General features: G+C 36.3%; 3 protein-coding genes across 3 annotated transcripts; 1 reads left to right on the top strand and 2 right to left on the bottom strand.

Moving 5' to 3' along the window:
* Window positions 1-2,398: 2,398 nt before the first annotated feature.
* LOC146137802 (uncharacterized) lies at window positions 2,399-8,463 on the top strand. The gene is made up of 7 exons (XM_083393618.1): window positions 2,399-2,526; window positions 3,527-3,659; window positions 3,993-4,164; window positions 4,581-4,712; window positions 5,274-5,430; window positions 5,847-6,011; window positions 6,470-8,463. Exons 1-7 carry the CDS (start codon window positions 2,501-2,503, stop codon window positions 6,702-6,704), a joined length of 1,020 nt encoding a protein of 339 aa, XP_083249744.1. The 5' UTR covers window positions 2,399-2,500; the 3' UTR covers window positions 6,705-8,463.
* LOC146137801 (uncharacterized) lies at window positions 8,041-11,743 on the bottom strand. Its single transcript, XM_083393619.1, has 4 exons — window positions 11,565-11,743; window positions 11,047-11,139; window positions 10,532-10,656; window positions 8,041-9,040 (listed from the first exon to the last, which is right to left on the bottom strand). Exons 1-4 carry the CDS (start codon window positions 11,714-11,716, stop codon window positions 8,820-8,822), a joined length of 591 nt encoding a protein of 196 aa, XP_083249745.1. The 5' UTR covers window positions 11,717-11,743; the 3' UTR covers window positions 8,041-8,819.
* Window positions 11,744-13,586: 1,843 nt separating this feature from the next.
* On the bottom strand, window positions 13,587-17,705 carry LOC146137800 (uncharacterized). The gene is made up of 7 exons (XM_083394295.1): window positions 17,596-17,705; window positions 17,281-17,360; window positions 16,389-16,448; window positions 15,725-15,934; window positions 15,290-15,353; window positions 14,747-14,967; window positions 13,587-14,203 (listed from the first exon to the last, which is right to left on the bottom strand). The coding sequence occupies exons 1-7, from the start codon at window positions 17,667-17,669 to the stop codon at window positions 14,094-14,096; spliced, it is 819 nt and encodes a 272-aa protein (XP_083250421.1). The 5' UTR covers window positions 17,670-17,705; the 3' UTR covers window positions 13,587-14,093.
* Window positions 17,706-18,142: the final 437 nt, after the last annotated feature.

Below are 18,142 nucleotides of genomic sequence, written 5' to 3'. Positions count from 1 at the left end.
ATACATAAAATAAATAGTAGGATTGCGTATAGGTCTAAAATCATGAAACACCTGCAGATGTCAGATGCAAAAGCAGCAACTAGCGAATGGCTTTAAATGACAACGTGAAAAAACGGAAAGAAAGAGAAAAAACACCAAACTGATAAGCATGTTATCAAACGGTGTCGCAGAGCTATCATTAATGGAAATAAATAAAACGGGACAAAAACAATCCCTGGACAAAAAAATTACCTTACGCGTGGTAGTAGCCTATCCTTTTTTAGATATTTATTTCGGCTTAGATTTTATTAAGCCATTTATCTTCAAAAATATCCAAAAGACTGACTGGCGGCATTCGTACAAATACAACAACAAATCATTGGTGTACGTGCGGCTTTCTTTGCAGTGTGGTAGTATGTTGATGTGCATAGTGACGTAAGAGCGCAGCTTGGTCGTTGTTGGCCGAATGATCAAACGTCTTCCAAGTTGCTCGATGAGCATTCCAACGTGTGGAAAACTTGGTTTTAGTTTGACCGACATACTGCTTGTCACACTTCTTGCAGGTGGCCACATAAATGCCGTAATGGCTACACGTCAAATTTTGACGTAGCTGCACACTACCTGTAGGTGTAGTTAAAACAGTAGTGTGTTGCACCATGGTTCGGTGTTTACCAAAATTGCCACAAAGAGCACATTTACCACATAGACTCGAAGAACCAATTGTATCACCAGTTTTCATTCTTGACATACCTTTAAAATTTGTGAGGAAATGTGCCAATGTGGGCGGTATTTTGTATGCGATGCAGGCAAGGGGATCCATCGCTTTATCCTTTTGCGTTAACGAAATGCGCGATAGAAAAGCGGTAGCCCAAACAATGCGATGATGCTTTGTTTTACCTTTCGGCCCAAAACGTTCTTTCCAAAACTCTGCAATGTGAAGTACGTCCACCGTCATTCCCCGATGAAAACCAGAAACGATACTCTTTTGCTTTAACCTGTTAAGGCTGTTTTTATAATCCATATCCAATTTTAAGCGGCGCATGCGAATCGTTTCGCACCAAAAACAATAGATTTAAAAACTGATGGAGGGTGATGTGACGAACCATTGAGAAAATGACGCCCGCTTGCCGTCGGTTTAGTATAACCCCTTGTAATAAAACCTTTTGGTGAGCTTTTTGTCATAATATGAATGACATCGAGAAATTCCAAAGCCTTTCCTTCTTCTGCAGTTGATACCTTTCTAAACGTAATAGAGAGGCCGTAATGTTTAAATTGTATTTGAAGAGAACTTGGTATCTGTCTCGTGGTGTCAGTTCCTGAAGATATCCATAGTATGTCGTCTATGCATCTTTAAAAAAAAGGATAGGGGTGATCACATCCCTAGCCCTAAGCAAACATACTAATTTCAGTGTTAAAGGAATTTTCAGTGTCATACTTACTCAACTCGTTGTATTCTGTTGGCTGTTGGCAAGCGTACTTACGGAGTACAAGGGCTTTTACTACAGGCTAATAAACGGAGTTATAACAGGCGACAATCATTTTGTTTCAGTTGCCAATATAGCCGTCCATTATATCATTCAATCGCTTAAGGATGTGATCACCCCTGTCCATTTTTTCAAAAGGCATTTCATAGGTGCCTACATTGGTATATTCACTAGATATAAGTAATCAATTTATACCATATGTCCTTTAAGCTAGAATACAAGTTTTCGTATCACCGCCAGCCATTATTTCTGAAAGTGACTCGCCCTGATCAAGCGTGAAATCACGTGACTTCCACTAGTCTCGCTACTACTGTTTTAATGGTTTATAGGGCGTATCAAAATTTGTCAATTTTTTGTTATGGCTATATTCAAGCTGTTTTGAGTTTATAGGCAGATGTTTGTTGCTAAGGTATCATTCATTGCGTAACTTTTAACTCACAAAAAATATATATCGTAATTCCCATTAATTTAATCTGTCCAATTTGTTGCACATTCATCTAACAATTTTAAAAAACTTTTATTTTTGATAATACCGTTTATGAATATTAGCTTTTTCCGATAAACTTTGTTATTTTAAACGTATTTAAACAAATATTATTTTCCTTATTGAATGCAACAAATGTTAGGGAAAATGTTCAACTTTCTTATGCTTCAATTCTAGTATTAAAGGTGTTTATTAACCTAAATTGCTTATTCCATATCATGGGTGTGGAATTTCTACTTTGGATATAAGTTTGGTAGTTTTCTATTAGTTTTATTGCGTAGAGCACTACGATATGGTAAAAATAGCTAATGTTGACGATTCGATACAACCTACAGTAATCTTGAATTTTTATGAGAGGTTACCACTCAATTTTCTCATAGGCAACATTTTACGCACTAATGCGTGACGAAGGTACGCGTTCTTTCTCAATTTACCATAACAAGCTTTACTATTGTTGTTGCTTTTGAAGTTCTGTGCACCCAAAATGATGGGGTATTATTGTGTTACAACTAGTTTTTACTTACTATAACTTAAGATTTTACCTGACCTCAAAATGGTGAAAAAGAAAGGAAAGAAAAAGTAAGTAGCCTATAAAATGGCTTTTCGAAATATATTGCTAGGCTATTTTTGTGTAATGTGTGAACATTTCCGATCGATATCTTCCTTACTTTGGTATATGGTGAACTAATGAGCTACCAACTTATCTTTAGTTATATAATTTAACCCTGCGCATATGAATATGTATGGCAATATGGTAATGTTTTTGTTTTTGGTAATTATAATTAATTTACCATTTTTTATTAAGTAGTTTGTGTTGAAGTATTTTTTGTTTACTCAAAGAATATTGAATACAATTTAACATGCAACGTAATGAATACATACAGCTGCTTAATTAATTTTAATATTTTGCATTGATTGGAACAACGCGAGCTGTTTACATGAGAGGTGTGCAATCTGCAGTTCGCAACGCAAACGTGGCTCATAGAACAAATATGTGTATCCCGTGACATAGATACTCTCACTAGTAGTTTCTTGAGCCATTTAAATAAATGTTTTAAATAATATGTTTTAAAAAATAAACCATTTTGGTACGTTTCGTATACAGGGATCTGTTTATTCATTTTCAAGGGTGCTCGTACTAAAGTCAGTTAAATTAGGTAAGGTCGATTAAAAAAACAAGCATGCACATATTTGTCCTATGGACTGACCGGATACACGTAATTGGCCCGTCTGCTCAAAAATTTGCAAACCCCTGGTTTAGCCTACATCCAGTTTTTTTTTGTAAGATTTGGTTTGGGTGACCGCTAAGTAGTTTTAAGATACCACAAGTGTTTCATTTAAATACCAAAAAATTGCAAGTCCAAAATTTGGGAAACCACTGGAGAAATTTGAGGGACCGTTTCGGTCCCCAAAAACACCTTAAAAAAAACAATGCCTACATCAACAAATTATCAATTTATATCATGGTTCAAACTACTAACTTGTCGTACAGTGTTTTACAAAACGCGATATATATGTTAGAAATAGGCTACAACAACACTATAAAAATGATTATTGTTTAAGATATGTTTATTGTCAGGGCAAAAAAGAAGAGCAAGGCCGAGCCAACGGGGGATGAAACTTTGCAACTCGACGGAGACGGGGCACAACTTGGGATAGGAAAGAAGAAGAAACCCAAGAAAGCAAAACTTACCAAGGAAGAAAAGGCGGCTGTAGGTTAACGAGGCTATAGGATGCTTTGTATAGCAACGGTTTAAATAATTGGACGTCCTGTACTGCTTTGTCCGTGACTATAAACTACTTTGTCTTATAGGTTGTGTCTTTAATATTTTGTTTTCAAGTTTGTATTGTAATAGCTCAAATTATTAACATGAAACTTGTGAAAAATTTATATCGAAAATTGCTAATAGTTCTTTGATGAATTCCAGCTTAAATATGAAGTGTAGATATTATTATTATTTATGAAAGACGATTAAAACCTTTAATTCTGATAATCGCATGTTGATTTTACTACTTTTTGTGATATGTGATGCTCGTCGTTGCAGGCAAAGGCGGCCAAGAAACTTATCGAGTTCGCAAACAACCAAAACGAGTACGAAAAGTTTCTGGACAAGGCGAACCGATGGATGATAAGAAGCAAAGAGGATGTTGAGAATTTGTTTAAAAACTTTGACAGAGAAGACGACGGTGTCGTCCCGAGTGAAGTATTTCGAGCAGGTATACTGACACATATTTTCAATCCGAATACACCCTTTATTCTCGAGTTTTAGAATAGCCCCTACTATACTAAAGGTACAGAAAAGTTAAAAGCACAGAAAGGGTTTAAATTATTTGAAAGACGCCGCCCTGTGTTCTCGGAAAAATGTAAACATTTTTTTACACAATTTTTTTGAAACATTAAAAGGTTGAAAGCTATGGTGCTGCCCGGTTTTAAAGGCGAAAGAATATTTTGGACAATAAAAACCACCAATTTTTTCTTAAATTAGCAATAATTAAATTTAACCACTTCAAAACGGTAAAAAAATTGTTTCTACATAACTAAATTAAGCGACTAAAGACGTATGAATGATAAAATATTTATTTTCTTTAATAGATATGTGACACCACCCATTTTCCAATTTGCTCTCTTTTAGGGATTCACGATCTCTTATGTCCATTAACTGAGTTGGAGATACACGCCTTGACCACAATCCTGGATCCGGAAGATACAGGGTTTATCGAGTATTGCGGTTTTGAGCGAGGAGTTCATAACAGGACCACACAAGGTAAGTTGACGTTTTATTCACCTTTAAAGATTTAAGTTCAAGTCCCAGTTAGACAATTAAAGGGTTTTTGGTTTCAACAAGACGCCAAGTTCAGTTTCCAAAGAACATAGCATTAAGAAGTGTTAAGTACCTTTGAAACAATATTTAGGGACATCAAAGATGAAAAGCTCTAATTGTCCTTATACTAACCGCTATGGACTAGACATCAATATATGTATGTCAATATTTAATTGGTTTGATTCTACTGATGACTAAATTTGGGGAAATAAAAGCAAACATACATGCACAAACGCATCCGATTTAATTATAAGCGCTATTTTACTTGTTTTGTTTATTTTTAACCTAACTTGAATCTGCAGGACCTCTAAGGGCCAAACAAATGCTTGGCACTTAAACTTTGCCTAGTAAATATCGTCGACATATTTTACCGGTCGTATAGTTGGAAAAATTTCATTATGTTTGCCGCATGGCAGTATACTCCGGTTAGTCTGATTTGCCGCATTTTCACCGACAAGGCCTTTCCTCACTTTTTAAAGTAAAAGATTTTCCAAAATGAAACAGGAGACGAAGAGGGCGAAGAAGAAGGCAATGAAGAAGAAGTTGGAGGAGGCGGGGAAGGAACAAAGTTGACTCCTGACGATTACGTGCCGGAGATTATCACCACCAAGACGGGTGGCAAGAAAACACTTCCCGATCCTCTACATTCTGATAGGCCGAGGTAAGAAAGAAAAGTAAATAAAATAATCTACCAAAATGCAATAAGTCATATTTAGTTATCGTGCACCTTAAACATTTACAAGTGTTTGCCATGCAAAACAAAGTCCATAAATTTGTCCAACAATTCATATGTGTTCCATTTAAAGTTAAATAAAATAAATTTTCATGCTAAAGCAGTTGTTCGCAAACTTCCGTACGCCAGTTTCAACAGACAACCTTGTTTTAAGATTTAAATCATTCACTACCTATATTTGACGAATCCAAGCATTTCATAGAACTAAATATAAACTCAACTGTCAACGCTCTTCATATTTATCCGGACGTCTGCGGTCGTATATGCACTGAATTAAAATACAAAGAAATGAAAAATGGACGGTTATTCCAGCGAAAAAACGAGATTTCCGCCTCGCCTTTCAGATTTCTGAAGCTGAACATGAGACTGGCGACTTTCGATCACGTGGAAAAGCACCCTGCTCACTTCCAGGCAACTGTGCGCACCTCAATGTCGGTTGGAACGCTCACCAAACTGATTGGCGAACTTGGTCACGTGACCACCGGGCAAATGATGGTCTTCGTAGACAAGTAAGTGATCAAGAAAAAAAACATTGGATTCTGTCACAATTTAGTGGCGCCTCCATGCCAAACAGTCATACATGTTATAATATTTTGTACAAAATCCATTTAAGATATTAGAGAAGAGAGCATTAGGGCTGGGACTTGGCTTAAGTGTTCATGTCATTTAGGGCCCTTTGATTTCGGCCAATTTATTTACTAAAACAAGACATAAATTAGAAAAAAAACTGTGCATTTAATGTATTGCGGTTTGTACTATGCCAAATTGACAACTTGGAGGTTTCCACTCTTTCAATTATACTGACGCTTGGTAAAGCAGCCATATAACTGAAAAAGTGACAAAAAATTCTCACAAAAGCTTGTTGAAAATGCTAACTATAAAAGTGAACGACAGCTTCAAACCGTGTTTAAAAAGTAGAAACAGGTTCTTTTCAAAGCGCCCAACAAAACGTCGAACGTATTCCCAGGGAATGCGAGCAGCAGAACTGCCTTCCGCCTTCGCACTTTCTCTGGGAGTGTGGCTTCCAAGGCGGACCCGAGCACGAACCGCGAGCGATGACGCTCTACTACGACTACGTCATCGAGTATAGCGACTGTCCGCTGCTCAACTGCGACCATTACTTCGGCCAGGAGAAGCGACCCGTCAACCCGGTGCTAAAAGCTTACCCGCCCAGGCCCAGGCGAGCGCGTATGGAGTCGTAGTGACCGAGTTCGTTGCACCAACGCTCACAACATAGCTCTTTTTGTCTGTTTTTTGGTATTATTAGCAGTGGTTGTTCGACCTTCTCCTGTTTTTGTTGAATTCCTAAAGGCTCCGATCAATTTTAAAACAAGAAATTATATACAACGGTACTATACAAATATCCTAAATTTTAAAACATGCGAACTAAGCTGTCAAATAATTTACACAATAATCAAAAAGAAGTCATTTTTTTATAACCACTGGCTTATAGAATATATGTGAATCGTTAAATCATGTACCACTAAAAAGTTCAGTGTCACCGTTGCAAACTAGTTTGCCAACAGTTCATTAAACCACAGATCAGTCTTTGTCATATCTTGTTTTATCAGTACTTTCTTTTAGAAACATATCTTATTGTCAATTTTACCTTACGTGACGTCGATTTTACCTTGAGTATTTCAAATAGTTTTGTACGGTATATTATGCACAATTAGTTATATTTTCAAAATTAGTTCTATATACAATAGATTTATGTTGCGTTTAATATGTGAATAATAGAAATCACCTTGACCCTTGCAAGATAAATGTCGACCTTAATTCCTGATCAGTAACAGCAAAATACTCTAGCAAAGCTAGCAATTCAGGTCAGACACAATAACAGATCTTAAAAGATATAGGCTATACGGTATATATTTCGCCAACCAAGGCATCGTCAGTATATCTTAATTCGAATGAATGATTTCGATTTAAGATATCCGGCGATGCCTTGATTGGCGAAATATATATATCTGTATATTATGTCTGACCTGAATTGCTAGCTTTGCTAGAGTATTTGCTGTTACAATAGATTTAACAACAGATTGTCGGCCATGAGGCACAACTTTCTTACGAATTACTTAAACCTTGCATTTCCCTATGCGGGAAAACAACTATACGAAGATTGGGTCTTGATTATCTCTAACCACTGCCGGTTTATCGCACAAGTGTACTTATGTCCGGCAATTTGTTTGAAATCTGTTTAAAGCGTTAAAATGTTAGCACGTCTAGTGAGAGATTCGTGTTGCGCGCTTAAATACTTTTTGGTAGACGTTTGAGATTTTACCTAAAAAATTATACTTCTAACCACTAACGTGTACCATTAGTAAATGTTTACATGATGTTAAATTTTGTATCTTTTTGCTTATCTATTTGTCGTATCGTTTTTCTTCTTTGCGTTATGGTACTTGTTAAGCTTTGCCTTAATCCAACTGCATCTCTTTATTAAGTTTACACATTTGGCTCATTTTGAGATGTAGCGCGCTACAGTACGAAATGCCAATAAAGTAATTTGCCCTTGCTCATTTTCATTTTTTACTTGTTTATTAACAGAAGCTAAGTCGACCTACTGCACTAAAAAACGGTACGAAAAACAAAGCGGGGAAAATCGTCAGCCTCTAACAGTAAATACAGTTGCAAAAAATGGCTGCATTTTGTCGTGTTTGCTCAGTTGGCAGAAATCCTATGTTCGTCATGATTTAATAAGCAATCAGGATAACAAGAGCAATATTGTCAGTATAACTGATCATTTCTAAAGCATTTAGTAACGATATCACAACGCCCGAAAGGCGCAAAATCATTTTTTGGCTAAAGGAGCAAAAACATAAGGGAATGAAAATGTTGAAAAACATATACTGTACGTTTCATCATAGCGTTACTATGTTGGCTTCGTATTTTTCTATGCTTCGATGTATTGCTTTTTATTTAACTGTACAAGAAAATAATAATAAACACAGATTGGACTTAAAAGTATTTTTTTAATATTTTATTTGAAAAGCATTAAAGGAGCGAAATGTCCGTTTTTGTATTAGAAGAAGGGAAAATGTATTTTTTCAAGACTAACATTCTCACGTTCTCGAGCTCCTAATTAATAGCCTCTCTTTTTGAAAGCAGTTAAACCGCGTAAATGCTATTTGCTAAAAAATGAGATTCTAATTAGATGATATTATTCTGAAAAGGTTTGATCGAACATCTTAGTGAGCAACGGAAAAGTTCAGAATGATATACATTTTTTTAATCGATTGGTGTCTGTACAAAAATCGCATAAATAATGTAGTCCTACAGTTATCGACTTCATTTTCTCGCATTTTTTGTAGCTTTCATTCCATGAACTTGAAGCAACGATGCACTAGGATTGGTAACGAAGTCAACACAGCGACAAATAAAATCGATTGTTTCAAAGCAAATGCGTGACAACAAACATTAATGTCACTGATCGGATTTTTTTGCATACCGGAAATCTCGGGAAACTCGTCGGGAAAAGAAAAGCGTGTGGTGTTGGTTACTTTGCTGTTAAAGTAAGCCGGACACTGCTGGGCATCTGAATACAAAAATACTACATCGTTTCGGCTACAATTGTCGCTTATAATTGCGTTACAAAAGGTTAATACCGCTGCTGCGATGTCGGTTGAAAGCGAGTCCGACTCAGGCGAGAAAAAAGAATAACGACCGCGACTCCTGAGTCCGGTTCCGACTGTATATTTTGTATTCCAAATTGTTACGTAACAAAAATAGGGTAAAAAGTGGACACACATCAATCCACTAGGGGTGTCATATAGCTCACCTTCTTGTACTATGCGGGTGAAAATTCCAGCTTATGCTTTGACACCCTTACGATTTACAGTTTGCGGCCTTAAGAATTTCAAATCTGATGCTGCACATGTGCACTTCGGACTCGGAAATCGGGTAGTCTTACGTAGTTTTATTTCAGCCCCAATCTCTGAGTCCGACCCTGACTTGACAGACCTGGTTAAAATCAGTGATTCTAAAATTTCATAAGCTGTGTCCACCTTCAGTAGACTCTCAACACTTTGTGCTAAAATATTACTTTCATAGTTGTCCAACCCTTTTTTAGATAAACTGTTTTAACGGTGTTGCTAACAGTATAACAGGCTCATCAAATATTTCTCACAAATTAAAATGTTGATGGTGTCAATTGATGCATTACGGACAGTAGCAAAAAGCATTTTCCAATACACATTAGTCTTTATAATTATCATTGCTACAGATCAGTGGTTCTTGAAGTGGGATCCAGAATATTCAAGGGGTCCACACAACGTCTCTTATTTAATGGTTTGATAGATATAATTATTATTATTTGGAGCAATATTTTTCACGACAACCGAACTAAATATTTGAGTTATTTAACGAACTGTGAATTTCCGCTTCGAAGCATAAGGGGTTGGCCATAGGTAAAAAAGTTTGAGGACCACTGCTATAGATTGAATTTACCGTCGAATGTATTTTTCGTAAAAATTTGGCGTATAAGGCAATCCCTATAGTCTACAGTTTGTTTGGCGTTCATTGTGGACCAAGTAGCAAAGTGGCTATAATCAGTAGTCAGTCGAAAATATCAGTAAACGCAAAAGCAGAATCTTTTTGTTGACATATCAGTTCCTTTTACACTTTACATCGTTTTTTTGGGTTAGTTTAGAAATGTAAACACACAAACTGAAAAATGGCTGACTAATCGAAGTTAATATTAAACTTAATACTGCAAAAAAGTTATTGTAAATCCGTTTTATGTAAAGCTCACACTATACTGAAAAAAATGTTGTCCTATCTTGTGACCCGACGCCTAAAATGTTGTCCTAATTTGTTTTGTTACCTTTCACTAATCTTTCCCCCATTTAATACTGGCAAAACCGTGGTTTAAGTTCCCTCGATTGTCCGACATAAAAGAGATCGGTTTAATACATTAAGTTTAACATAAGTTCGGCATTAAAATGTAACGTATTTGAAACGCTCTTAGAATGATTGAAATCCGTAATATACTTTGACGAAAATATGCTTTATTTTTATGTATGCTTACCAATATTCTTGGGTACAATGAGACAGTCTGACAAATCTTCCTTGGAGTGAGCTGCGATGAACGCCGTATCATATTGATTGTAGTTTACATTAAACTCCTCGTCCAAATCATCCGTTTCGAAAAATCTGCATTAGCAATGATTTCCCAACAAAACAATAATTACAAACAAATTTAGTTTACACTTGAAAAAAACACCTTTGTGTAAATCAACTTAAAGACAAAAAATAATATTTTACTTCACATATGTTATTTTCAAATTATCATCTTTGTTAACGTGATTAAACAAGGAAGCCCAGTTGTAATATTATTATGGTTTACGACAAGGTAAAAACTTTAGTCACGAGCTTTATGACTTTACCTTCAAATTCTTTACGTTAGTTGAACGATACTGTTATAGGACTATAAGTATTTTTATGTCCACCTTATATTTCGTTTTACATAAATAAGCACGGATACTAAAACAAACTATTGAAAAATGAATTGCAAATAAACAACCGTTTGCGATAAAATCTCACTCGAAATCGGCGTCGGGTGTACTGTCAGAGCGATAACGGGGCCTGGCAAGCTTCACTGCGGCAGACACAACAACAAGATTCTGCAGCGAGGATCTGAAAATACGTAAAATTGTATGTCTTTTTGATAAAAAAAAAACTTGAAAATAAATTTTAGCAAAGTGGACATGAAATAAGACATTGTCCATAAAAAGAAACTATAGTTTAATTATTTGACGAAAAAAACACAGGCAAGACAGGGTTTCTCAACCGGTGTATCGATGCCTCTGGGGTTCACAAAGAGGTCTGAAAGAGAACATCCACTGATGAAACAGAAAAAAACACTGGGATTAACGGTGATAACATTTGTAGGAAAAACAGTGCATTTCTGGCCAACCGACTTGCCAGGTGAAGCCTCAATCAAAAGTCAGGCAGCACAATCCAAATTCAAGGCGAATATCTGGTATTTAAAGCAGAAAAAACTTATAGTATAGGCCTACGTCCTTGGGAACTTAAAAATTCGTTTTAGAATTTCGCTTTACCTGCGACTTGAAGAGGAAGAGTATAAGCTTCCAGAGGTCCTCCGGTACGATCCTCCGCGTCTAGATCCTCCCCATCTTCTTGCTAATCCATGTTCGGCGAAAATTAGAAGCAACAGCACGGCAGCGAGAAATAACACTTTCAGGTGCGACATGTTCTTTTAAATAAAACTTTTTTCTACTTTTACTGAAAAAAAGATATTTTCCAATAAACCGAAAACCAATTCGCGGCGGCGCTCAGGTTAATTTATAATTTATACACTGTGAAGTTCGCGCAATGTGAACTGCATTTTCACAGCAATCCATACAAAGAGGAGGCGTTTTGAAAGTCAATGGCAGCCTGGTTAGAAAAGCATTGCGCCACACATTGACTGCTCCCTTTCCAAACAGAAATAAAACAAATCAAGTATGTTTAGTTTGGGCTGACGATTTTGAATACAATGAAGACTCTCAATTCTGTTTGCCAAACTTAACTATAACTAGGCAGGAATTTCTCCTCAAGTCTTATGACGTCAACTTGTCCCCTTTATATCACTGTGTTTAAATGACTCGACCCGACTTTAGTATTTTAGGCATTTTTTAACTTGGACTTGGAATTAGGCGGTTTCATTAATTAAGGTTTGGCTAAACTAAGTTAGTTTTTGACCCAATTGCGCAGTTAAATCTATATCTGTTACGTTATTGTTGTTTGCTAACTAAAATCAGGTATCGAATAAGTTTACTTTTCAGGATCGAATAGGTTTATTTTGATTTTGATTCAAATGACTTGACCTAAACTTGCCCTCTAGATTCTAGAAAATGACATAGCGTGGACTTGACTTGCTAGTTGTTTATATGGCCTTGGACTTCAGTAATTACGCAAATGACTTGATTGGGATTCATTTTATAACTTGCTTACAAAATGCTTACTCTATTTGTAAAACTAATATGCGCCTTTTCAATGTACAACTACACCACTAGAGCCTTTATAATAATAATGATTGATCAAAATTCGGCTGAAGCTAATCAATACACCTGAGAAATTTCCCTTGAAGATTCGTAAACTAACCCAAACTGTTTAAAAAGTCATTACGTTTCTAGTTAAATGTGATCGATGACAGCGCTTATGTCGAATACAGAAACGTACAAGAATTGTGCTGATGTTTAAATTTGAGACTCTGGGACAGGTACCATACGCTTGACATAAGAAACTCCTTTTCAGGCGCATACACCCGTGTCGCCACATACAGCGTAAATATCAAAAATCACCTTTAACACAGTCACAATCCCCTATTGCCCATCAATACCTGGAAATATTACTACTTTATCGATCAGAGTGTGAGGGAGGTTATTTCTACGAAAACAGTCAACATACTTTGGAGCATAATGGTTGATGTTGTATAGTAAGACATCATGTTGAAAATAAATAAAGAGTTATTCGAAACGTTCAAAATGACACCTACTTCTGTATGGGCTTTGATATTCTTATTAAGACAACATACTCTTGTTTTACATCTAGAGAATTGTATTGCTTTGTGCTATTCTGCGTGACGTATTTCGATGGTTGCCTCCAACTTCGTTAGTTTCATTTGAAGCAGTTCGGGCACATTAAAAAAAATTGTATCTTAAAGGGTTTTAATTGCATACCGACAATGTACCGAAATACATTATTTGCTAGTCGGGTTTTGGACTCTTTTATTTAGTTTTATTTAATTTAAACTATCAGGTACAATAAACACTTTTAGTTTTGGCCTTTATTGTAAGTCAGTACCACTAAACTCTACGTCCCGCTGGTCAAATTTCAGTTAGTCGCCTGTGAATGTCGGCTTTGCATACTGTCCATTTATAACAAAAGTTTGGTCTCTACATTAGGCATTCTGCAATTGTGTAATAAAATCGTAATTTTGCGGCTGATCCGCACATTCGTACCCCGAAAAGCGACTTAAAATCTTTAACCAAAAATGACAAAACATTGCCTCTTTATAAAGCTGGTATACAATTCTTTATAGTTGGTCTATTCACTAGCTTTCGCACATAAAAAAAAGGTGGTGAAAAACAACTGGTTTAATTTAAACATACAAAATTTGTGGCAATAATATTACACAGCTAAAAAAACAAATAATTAAATGTAAATAAAAGTGCTACACATTCAAGTGCTACTGGCGAGTTGTAGTTACAACACTGAAAATTGTACAATCTTAAGAAATTGGATTGTGTTGTGTTTGTTCGACTGCAATCAGTGACAAAGCCGCCTTGGGCTGCATACAACGTATGACACTTCAGTTCTTACATATAGGGCAAACATGCTAATTCGTATGCAAGACAATAAATGCTTTGCAGTCACATACAAACGCACACGAGTTATATACCTCTTTTAAGCTGATACACGTTAGGTTAGAACATAAGGAATCTCCCGAATAAAATAAAATGCAAAAAGAGTAGGTATTTTATTTGATTCTCGCTTTAAGTATAGGGTTCGTAAGCGGTCCAAATGAAATCGTTTTTACCAAAGCGTTTTCCAGAAATACTGCCGTCGTTTCCTCTAAACGCGGCTTACAATTGGTTGACCGGGACAGGCATCATGAACGTGTACGCCGTTTCGGCGATTGGCTCTTGGGCGCCACCTTGCTGTTCCTCTGGGCGGGGCCGGAGAGGAGGAAGGGCTGGTGAAGAAAAAGTATCTCAGTTAAACGTCGAATTCATTAGATTTGGCCATGTAATTTCGCATTTACGGGCGATATGTAACCCACATGCAAGGCAAAAATACTGCATGAAACCATAATTGCATTAAAATGTAGTTGAAGTACAAGGTCATTAAAAGGCAAGTTTAACATACTGTGGTGGACAATTTTTAATACGAGTTATTTCATACCCAAGCTAGGTTTCCCTGTATCAAACCACCAACTAATAAAATTGTATATTTCACCTACTAATGAAATAAAAAACAAACTATTATATTGCGAAAGGAAACCTACTTTAAAATCTAATGATAATTCCTTGTCAACTGTTACGGAACTTTTAAATAGGAAAAATCAATTTTAAACCATAAAGTGAAATTAGCCGCCACTAAAGTAACAAATTGACTGTATGGACAAATAGAGTCATTTGCCGTTACAAGGGTACATGTATCTTTAAACAGTTATCATTCCAGGGTTGTGGTAACTTCTTTTAAAAATCTTCTTGTTCTCTCCGCATCCTAACTGTACCTTCAATAGGCGGCGGCTTGGGCTTGTTTCGTTTTACCGAGGAACCTATTGACTTGGGCGGCTTGTTTTTAATTGACCGCATTCGCTGTTCGAGAAAGGTCGTTTTGACCGGACGAGCGGCCGCCAGATCCACCATGCTTCCGCTACGGCCTATCGGTTTGGCCTGGGTGGCCGGTACGGACAAGGAACACCCAGGTACGACGTGGAGGTCGCCGGCGTATCTGTCAAGAAACAAATTTCCGTCTCCGAATATAGTTACCCAATACTGCAGTTTGTGAAATCCGCTCACATGTTACGACAAGTGTGTGTTTAACGAGGCAATTGAGTATGAACAAAACGTAAATGAAGTTGTATTCAAATTTAAAAAAATATTAATTTATTGTTTCGGTGAAAATAAGAGCTACTTTTCGATTTCTTAAAGGAACTAAAAAATACGAGAAAACACCAAATAAACAAAAAAGAGGCACCGTTTTACTGGAATTAAAACAGTTGTATATAACGATAGGATTTTTTAAATAACATTGCTTAATTACTACAGCTTACATGGAAGTGCGAACATCGGCAGCAAATATATTTTTCTTTGGCCCTCGACGGAGAAACTGCTTATCTGTAGAAAAATGATATTCTCTTTCCTTACCTTTAGAAAATATTTACAAGGCCCGCTACCCAATATTCTAAAAATCGTCACAACAAGTAATATAATAAAATTATTTTTTCACCTAAGGACTATTTTTGGGGGGCTATATAGTTGATTATTTAAAAACTATACAAAACCCTTTTATTAACCACAGTAACAAAATATTCTTAAATTAGTGACTAATTTTATAGACTTCCAAATGCACCTATATAAAAGGGGCAAGGAGTAGGCCTGTACCGTTTAATTAAAATGTGCTTCTCCACACAAGTATAGATCGCTGAAAATAGTAGCGTGCGTCAAAAGGGGCAACCACGAATTTTTATTCAGCCAAAAGGTCATACCTTGCCACCGATCGCCGGTATGCACGGTCTCTACTTGGACCACGGCGGTGTTGGTCGGTTTTGCCGAAGGTCTTGGCACGCAGTAGGAGGGGGTCCTTGAAACCGAAGTAACATTCGGGCCAAACGCTTCTATTTGAACCTCGGCAACTGCGGTGGGGTTTTTGGCCATGACGTAATCGTCTGACGTAGCACTCCAGCGACTAGTTTTGTCTGTTTGTTAGGGCGTATTTAAAGTTGTGATATTCCAACTTAGGACTACTGTACGTTTTCTGAAGCTTATATTTCTACACAGGCTTAATTGAGCGTGTCTTTGGAAAATTTAAGTCAGTATTCTATGATCGCTATGTATAATAGTTTATTTTTCATATTTAACGTGATTGTTTGAACTTTAAATAGACGAATTTTCATACCAAAAACACCTCTAAGAGATAAACTGCAGAAAAATAAATGCGCGCATTACAGAAAAGTCAATTTTTATGATGTGTCGGCGTAAGTCGTAAAACATTTAGATAAATTAAAGCTAATGGATTACAAACTGTATACCTATGGCTGCAATATTTCGTCCTTGTCCTTTGCTAATAAGCTTGAGTAAAGGAAACACATTGCCACGTGAAAGTATTTGTTATCAGTACAAGTTTCGTGTTGGGCTATTACGACGACTTACCAACCGCGGCTTGCTTTGACAGGTCGGCATCAACAAATACCTTTTTGTCGTCAGATTTCTCTGCGAAAAAGTAGTGTTTGCTAAATCGCAGTTAACAACTATTGTGGTAGGATAAGTGGGTGGTTTAATTAGATGTATATGGTAACAATGACGACGGTGTGCACATTTATAAAAAAGAAACGACAATACTGCTATATAAAAATATAGATTTGACAAAAATGCAATTACTGAGATAAACATATGAGTGTAATATTACCACTGTTTTTTATTGTCTAGCTAGACTTTAGTGAAGATTTGGGCATTGCCTCTTTATAATTTTCAAAAAAATGAAAATTTCGGAAAAAAATCGGAAGGAGGTTCGGTAAATGTTAACTATTTAAAAAAGACTCGGTAAATGTTTACCATTCAAAAGGGCATACACAAAAAAGTTGCTTAGCACAATACAGGGCACATCATTTGACGCTTATTCGACGTTGAAACTAAAAAAGTGACCAAGAATGACAGCCTTGATTGCGGCACGCCGCTGTAATATTCTAAAGCGGGACAAAACGTTTGAAAAACCATTTGTTGCTTGCACTAAGATATAATACAGCTGCATACAAAACCGACTATCTTCCTCCACCAAAAACGTCATACAACATTTCGGGTAGGTACAACGCAGGACATTGATTTTATTTGCATAGAGTCGGAGTTCCGGACTACTTCTGCCTACGCAATACAACTTACAAATAGGTTTCGGGTTGCTTGTTGTAAATATGTTCAGTTAAAAAAATAAAATATCTTGTCAGTGTTTCTTATAAACCACAAATCGTTATTCGCAAACTACCCATGCATAAAATGTTCAGTTTGTGACTTTTAACAGAGATATAGGTATAGAAATAAATATGTCAACCTGGAGAGTTTTCGACGTTGATGGTTGCTTTGTTTGTTGTTATTTCTTTTTTTTCCTGAAGCTGAAGATTTTTCCTGAAGCTGAAAAACAAAAAACATTTCCATTTATTGACGCAGTTGTAAACTAGATGAAAAAACTCAACAAGACTCTTCAAGGCCGGTTAATAGTTTTTGCGTTACTTTTGCGTATATATAATGAAATGTGTTTAAAATCGTTAAGAGAGCCTAAAATTTTGACGTGAACTTAATACCGTACTTAGTACTTAGTCAAAATGATTCCTAAGTTGACCTTAACTTAAAAAAAAAAAAATTTTACCGAAACGGAATCTTTTTCCAAGTTTGCCGAATTGCACACTCGAGAGCAACCAGTGTAAGCAACAAAACAAGCATAACAGTGTAAGTAACTGTTAGCAAAAGCCCGTTAATGTCCATTGCCCTTTTTTGACGTAAGCCTAGATAACAAGGCGAACAATTGGTCAACCTACAACAATAATAATCAGATTTGTATTTTGGCATATTGGTACAGATAAGCCTAATCGCAAGACATTTAAGAAACTTTAGGCCTGCCATCATATATATCCGGTGATAAGTGAAACTTCAACATCGATTGCAGAGGGGCAAATACATCCTAAATAGCTGTTTACAATCTTTTAAGCCGACCAATTACCTAACTAGTGCAGTGAAACAAAACTAGCGACTAAAACCTACGATTGCTCGAAGAGTCTAAGAGATTAAAGATGTCTAACAATCCTTGCCTTACTTCTATAACCTGATGAGATAACTCCCCATATTTACATACTACGACATACAGCTAAAAAAATGATATATATACAGAGAAAATTTTCTCAAGACAAAAAATACAG

The sequence above is a fragment of the Ascidiella aspersa genome, chromosome 7, assembly GCF_963924565.1.
Source record: "Ascidiella aspersa chromosome 7, kaAscAspe10.2, whole genome shotgun sequence".
Taxonomy (NCBI): Eukaryota; Metazoa; Chordata; class Ascidiacea; order Phlebobranchia; family Ascidiidae; genus Ascidiella; species Ascidiella aspersa.
Note: the sequence above shows the minus strand (reverse complement) of the source record. Positions and strands in the feature narration are given on the sequence as shown.

Coding starts and splice junctions, on each gene's coding strand:
- LOC146137802 (XM_083393618.1), top strand. CDS start 2,501: ATGGTGAAAAAGAAAGGAAAGAAAAA. Junction 3,660..3,992: donor CCAAGGAAGAAAAGGCGGCT/GTAGGTTAACGA, acceptor TCGTCGTTGCAG/GCAAAGGCGGCCAAGAAACT. Junction 4,713..5,273: donor TCATAACAGGACCACACAAG/GTAAGTTGACGT, acceptor AAAATGAAACAG/GAGACGAAGAGGGCGAAGAA.
- LOC146137801 (XM_083393619.1), bottom strand. CDS start 11,716: ATGTCGCACCTGAAAGTGTTATTTCTCGCTGCCGTGCTGTTGCTTCTA. Junction 11,140..11,564: donor TCTTCCTCTTCAAGTCGCAG/GTAAAGCGAAAT, acceptor ACGTATTTTCAG/ATCCTCGCTGCAGAATCTTG. Junction 9,041..10,531: donor CATTGTACCCAAGAATATTG/GTAAGCATACAT, acceptor TTTTGTATTCAG/ATGCCCAGCAGTGTCCGGCT.
- LOC146137800 (XM_083394295.1), bottom strand. CDS start 17,669: ATGCTTGTTTTGTTGCTTACACTGGTTGCTCTCGAGTGTGCAATTCGG. Junction 15,354..15,724: donor TACCGGCGATCGGTGGCAAG/GTATGACCTTTT, acceptor ATTTTTCTACAG/ATAAGCAGTTTCTCCGTCGA. Junction 14,968..15,289: donor GCCGATGTTCGCACTTCCAT/GTAAGCTGTAGT, acceptor GTTTCTTGACAG/ATACGCCGGCGACCTCCACG.